We start from the raw sequence: 5,949 nt of genomic DNA, 5'->3' as shown, positions 1-5,949 counted from the left end.
CATGAGTCGCTCAGTCTCAACTACAGAGTTAGTCTTACAGGAGGCTTGTGACTACGTTGTGATCTGCGCAGTACTCCTGGTGTGCTACGAGACACAGGTAAGGCGTGTCCCAGTGGAGCTCGGTCTGAGGGCACAGGAGCGGGTTGGGTGTTTGTGAGAGAATGTCCATCACCCTCTGCTGGAACCACTGAATGCCCCTGTTCCTCAGATGCTGTTTCCTGTGGGATTTCAACTTGTATACTACCACCCACAGCTGTTCCGTCTGAAAACATGGTCTTGTCTTTGTCATAGCGCAGGCGGAGATGGTCCTGGTGTCTGCGCATGACTCGCCCATCAGTCAGTTTGACCACAAAGGAGACGGGACCACTCTGACTCTGATACCTGGCAACCAGCGTTGGCTGCTTGTGAAGTTGCGGATGTAGACAGTGTCATTGGGTTTTAACTGTCTCTCCCTTGCGTGGTGGTCATGTCTCTCTTTTTGTTTCTCCTGCTTCCGTTCCACTCGTGCTCTGATGTTCGGACGCAGTAGATCCAGGTGAGCTTTTGGCTTCCTGCCCATTAACATCACCGCTGGAGCCTGTCCTGTTGTTGTTTGTGGCGTGATGCGGTACTGGAACAAGAACCGAGAGAGCTTAGTTGTGATGGTTCCCCCAGTCATCCTTTTGAGCCCCTCTTTCAGTGTCTGCACAGCCCGCTCCGCTAAGCCGTATGAGGCCAGGTGAAACGGGGCGCTGCGGACATGGCGGATCCCGTTTCTCCGCATGAATTCTTGGAACAAGTCACAGGTAAACGTTGTTGCGTTGTCGGACACCAGAGAGTCCGGCAGACCATGGGTTGAAAACACCTGCCGAAGCTTTTCGATGGTTGTGGTCACTGTGATGTTGCTCATGATGTGCGCCTCCAGACACTTGGTGTGTGCGTCCACCATGACAAGGAACATGTGACCCATGAAAGGGCCTGCAAAATCTATATGCAGCCTGGACCATGGGAGGTCAGGCCACTCCCACAGATGTAGTGGCGCAGGCGGCGCCATCTTCTGGTTGATCTGGCACTCAGAACATTATTTAAATTTGTCTTCTACCTCCTGATCCATGTTAGGCCACCAGATGTAAGATCTGGCTAAACTTTTCATCCGGGAGGCACCCAGGTGAGCCTCATGGACCTCATCCATAACTTGTGCACGGCCAGGGGGTGGAACAACCACTCTGGACCCCCAGAGTATGCAGCCATCCTGCACACTCAGCTCAGTTTTGCGCTTTGCATAAGGTCTTAGTCCATCATCCTCTATGACAGGAGGCCAACCCTGCATCAGGAATCTTTTCACTTGGGACAGGATAGGATCCCGGTCTGTCCACTGTTTGATCTGTTTGGCATTCACAGGTGAGTTTGACAATCTCTCCATTAGGAAAATTGTCTCGGGAGGCACCACAGTTGTGGCAGGCATCTCTGGTAGGCTGAGCGCATCTGCATTTGCATTGTGCTTCCCCGCTCTATACACTATCGTGTACTGGTAAGCTGACAGTGTCAGGGCCCAGCGCTGTAACCTTGCTGAAGCCATGGGCGGAATGCATCTTGATTCACTAAAAAGGCTCATCAGTGGTTTGTGGTCAGTGCATATGGTGAAATGACGACCGTAGAGGTACTGATGGAAGCGTTTCACAGCAAAGACTATGGCCAGACCTTCCTTGTCTAACTGTGAATAACCCTTCTCAGCACTCGTCAGCGTACGTGATGTGAATCCAATGGGTCTCTCTGACCCGTCCTCCATCTGATGAGAGAGTACTGCCCTGACGCCATAGGGTGAGGCGTCGCATGACAGGATGATCTATTTGTCTTGGTCAAAATTAACCAGAAGTTGTGCTGATTGTAGTAGTGCTTTCACTTCCTTGAAAGCTTTCTCTTGTGCTGGCCCCCACTTCCATTTATAGTCTTTGTGGAGCAACTGATAAAGTGGAGCCAACACTGTTGACAGCTCTGGGAGGAACTTACCATAGTAGTTCACCATGCCCAGGAACAACCTGAGCTCTGACCCATTCTTGGGGTTTGGAGCATCCTTGATTGCCCTGACTTTGTCCTCCACAGGACACAGACCCTGCGCTGTGATCTTGTGACCTAGGTATGTCACACTCTGTGCTTGGAATGTGCACTTGCTACGCTTCAGGCGCAGCCCTGCCTCAGAGAATCTCTTTAACACCTGGTCCAGATGGTGGAGGTGCTCCTCCTCCGTCTCCCCTGTAACCAGGATGTCATCCAGGTACACTGCTACATGAGGGATCCCCTGCAGCAGATTGTCCATTGTCCTCTGGAAAATGGCTGGGCTGGACGCCACTCCGAAAACCAAGCAGTTGTACCTGAACAAGCCTTTGTGCGTGTTCACTGTGACATACTCTTTTGAGTCCTCGTCCAGGAGGAGCTGTTGGTAGGCGTGACTCATGTCAAGCTTTGAGAACGTCTGGCCTCCTGCCAGTGTCGCGAACAAGTCCTCCACCCGTGGCAGCGGGTAAGCGTCTAGCTTAGAGGCCCTGTTGATGGTGAATTTGTAGTCCCCACATATACGCACCGTGCCGTCACTTTTCAGAACGGGAACGATAGGAGCTGCCCAGCGGGAGAACTGAACGGGAGTAATGACGTTTGCTTCCTGCAGCCGCTCCAACTCATCTTCCACTTTCTTTTTCATGGCGTAAGGCACTGTCCTGGGCTTGAAAAAGCGAGGCTCGGCCTGAGGATCCACGAACAGCTTAACTGCAGTGCCCTGCAGTGTGCCCAGTTCATCTTTGAAAATCTCTGGGTACTTTTGAATGACATCCTCAGTCACTCGGGTGTGTTTTATCTCACCCCAGCTCAGTTGTATTTTGTTTAGCCAGTCACGCCCTAGTAAACTAGGCCCATTCCCTTTCACCACCAGGAGCCGTGCTCTCGCTTCCTGGCTGTTGTATGCAATGTCCACCTCTAGAGCCCCCAGCAATGGTATGGTCTCCCCGGTGTACGTACACAGTCTGATCCCTGCCGGTGTGAGGGCAGAAACCTGTCTTGAGACCCATTTTTGTTTGTAGGTCTCCTCCCTTATGACAGAGGCAGAGGCCCCCGTGTCAACCTCCATCCTCATCTGCTTTCCATCTACCTCCACTGTAGCATTAAACATGTTGTAGGAACAATGCTCTTCCTCCTCCTCTGTGCTCTCTAGGTGGTGCGTTGCTGACTGAGGCTTTGGTGCTGTGAACTTGCCCAGCCCAGTCCACCCACCCTCTGGCTTGCTCCTAGGACCCCTGCATTTTTTTCTAAATGGCCCTTTTTGTTGCAATTGTGACAGACAGTCTCCATGAACTTACAGTTGTTACCATAATGTGTCCCTCCACATCTGAAACATTCCACTGCTTTTCCCCTTTTTCCTGCCACCTCTTTTGTCACCTGATGCACTGCACAACTTTCACTGTTGGCCTTTTGAATATTTTTCACATTACTAGCGGCCATCTCCATCCCTTGAGATAGTTCCAATGCTCTCTTGAAAGTCAGTGTGGCTTCCCCCAGCAACCGGCGCTGTATGCTGTCCTCATTAATGCAACAGACTAATCTGTCATGGAGCATGTCCTCTAACATAGCCCCAAACTCACAATGTTCAGAGAGTTCACGTAATTCAGCAACAAAGTTAGCAACAGACTGACCTGTTTTCCGAAAATGGCAGTTAAACTTGAACCTCTGGACAATCACTGACGGCTTTGGATTGTGGTGAGTCTGAATGAGAGCAACTAGATCCCCAAAAGGAATTTCTCCCGGTCTCCGTAGTGTAGGCAAATTCCTCATTAGCTTGTAGGTTTTAGCCCCACACACACTCAAGAGAATAGAGCGCTGTTTAGCCTCATCTATGATTCCATTTGCCAAGAAAAAGTGTCCCAACCTTTCCACATATTCCGTCCAGTCCTCGTTCTCTTCCACAAACTCAGTGATAGTCCCAAACATTGCCATTATAACGCCAACTTGTCCTTGATCCTCGTTAGCGATTTTCACTTGCTGCTGATTGTCCCCGTCGGTGTTTCCGTCCAGGGGCACCTGCTCTCCGTCGCTCATTAACCTGTTGTGGCTAGGGGGCAGTATTTTCACGGCTGGATAAAAAAACGTACCCGATTTAATCTGGTTACTAATCCTACCCAGTAACTAGAATATGCATATACTTATTATATATGGATAGAAAACACCCTAAAGTTTCTAAAACTGTTTGAATGGTGTCTGTGAGTATAACAGAACTCATTTGGCAGGCAAAACCCTGAGACATTTTCTGACAGGAAGTGGATACCTGATGTGTTGAATTACCTTTAAGCCTATGCCATTGAAACACACAGGGGCTGATTAATGTTTTGGCACTTCCTATTGCTTCCACTAGATGTCACCAGCCTTTACAAAGTGTTTTGAATCTTCTACTATGAGATCTGACCGAACAAGAACCTTGGAACGGTGATGGCCAATTAGACTCTGGCGCGCGAGGTCATGTTGGGTACCCTCGTTCCAAAACGTTTTAAAAGAGAATGCATTCGTCCACCTTGAATATTATTCATGTTCTGGTTAAAAAAGGCCCTAATGATTTATGCTATACAACGTTTGACATGTTTGAACGAACGTAAATATATTTTTTCCCCTCGTTCATGACGAGAAGTCCGGCTGGCTTAGATCATGTGCTAACAACACGGATCTTTTTGGATATAAATGATGAGCTTTTTTGAACAAAACTACATTCGTTATGGACCTGGGATCCCGGGAAGTGACATCTGATGAAGAGAATCAAAGGTAATGGATTATTTACATAGTATTTTCGATTTTAGATCTCTCCAACATGGCCGTTTGTCTGTATAGCAAAGCATATTTTTCTGGGCGCAGTGCTCAGATTATTGCAAAGTGTGATTTCCCAGTAAGGTTATTTTTAAATCTGGCAAGTTGATTGCGTTCAAGAGATGTAAATCTATAATTCTTTAAATGACAATATAATATTTTACCAATGTTTTCTAATTTTAAATATTTAATTTGTGGTGCTGACTTGACTGCCGGTTATTGGAGGGAAACGATTTCCTCAACATCAATGCCATAGTAAAACGCTGTTTTTGGATATAAATATGAACTTGATAGAACTAAAAATGCATGCATTGTCTAACATAATGTCCTAGGAGTGTCATCTGATGGAGATTGTAAAAGGTTAGTGCATCATTTTAGCTGGTTTTATGGTTTTGGTGACCCTGTCTTTGAATTGACAAAACATTACACACAGCTATTGTCAATGTACTCTCCTAACATAATCTAACTTTATGCTTTCGCCGTAAAACCTTTTTGAAATCGGACAACGTGGTTAGATTAAGGAGATGTTTATCTTTCAAAGGGTGTAAGATAGTTGTATGTTTGAAAAATTTGAATTTTGACATTTATTTGGTTTCAAATTTGCCGCTCTTGAAATGCACCTGCTGTTGATAGGGTGCACCACGGGTGGCACGCTAGCGTCCCACATAGCCCCAAGAAGTTAAGCTAGCTAGCTAACTGACTTCCTCCACTGTTTCTTAGCTAGCTAGCACCTCGCCCTGTACAAGTTGATAAAGTTTTATCCTCGTCGCCAAAAAGTGTAGTAACTTGACAAGGAATGCCCACACGCATTTCGATATTACTTTCCTTTACTTTCAACCCAAACCTAAAGGTGTATTGCCAGGTACAAACGGTACAAATATAGCAGAACTATATAGCCCACTCAACCGGTGGTAGAATCACATTGCACAGAAATCACTCTTAGTGATGACATCATCAAAAGGGAAAGGTCACGGTCAATACCAATAATAACCATGTCATTATTTATATAGTGTCCACGCTAACAATATTTATCTTGGATTTGAGTCCAAGTTAAACTCTTCCGTTTATTCCATGTGGTTGTTGTGACTCTATGACCTCTGGGATATGTGTAAGAGCAGGACAGATCCA

The 5,949-nt window shown here is 46.9% G+C and overlaps 1 protein-coding gene across 1 annotated transcript; it reads right to left on the bottom strand.

Annotated features, from left to right (window-relative positions):
- Positions 1–3,177: 3,177 nt before the first annotated feature.
- LOC145859418 (uncharacterized) lies at positions 3,178–3,985 on the bottom strand. The gene has a single exon (XM_082958694.1). The coding sequence runs from the start codon at positions 3,961–3,963 to the stop codon at positions 3,181–3,183; it is 783 nt and encodes a 260-aa protein (XP_082814820.1). The 5' UTR covers positions 3,964–3,985; the 3' UTR covers positions 3,178–3,180.
- Between the last annotated feature and the right edge of the window lie 1,964 nt (positions 3,986–5,949).

Source organism: Salmo salar, chromosome 12, assembly GCF_965601325.2.
Source record: "Salmo salar chromosome 12, fSalSal1, whole genome shotgun sequence".
Lineage (NCBI taxonomy): Eukaryota > Metazoa > Chordata > Actinopteri > Salmoniformes > Salmonidae > Salmo > Salmo salar.
Note: the sequence above shows the minus strand (reverse complement) of the source record. Positions and strands in the feature narration are given on the sequence as shown.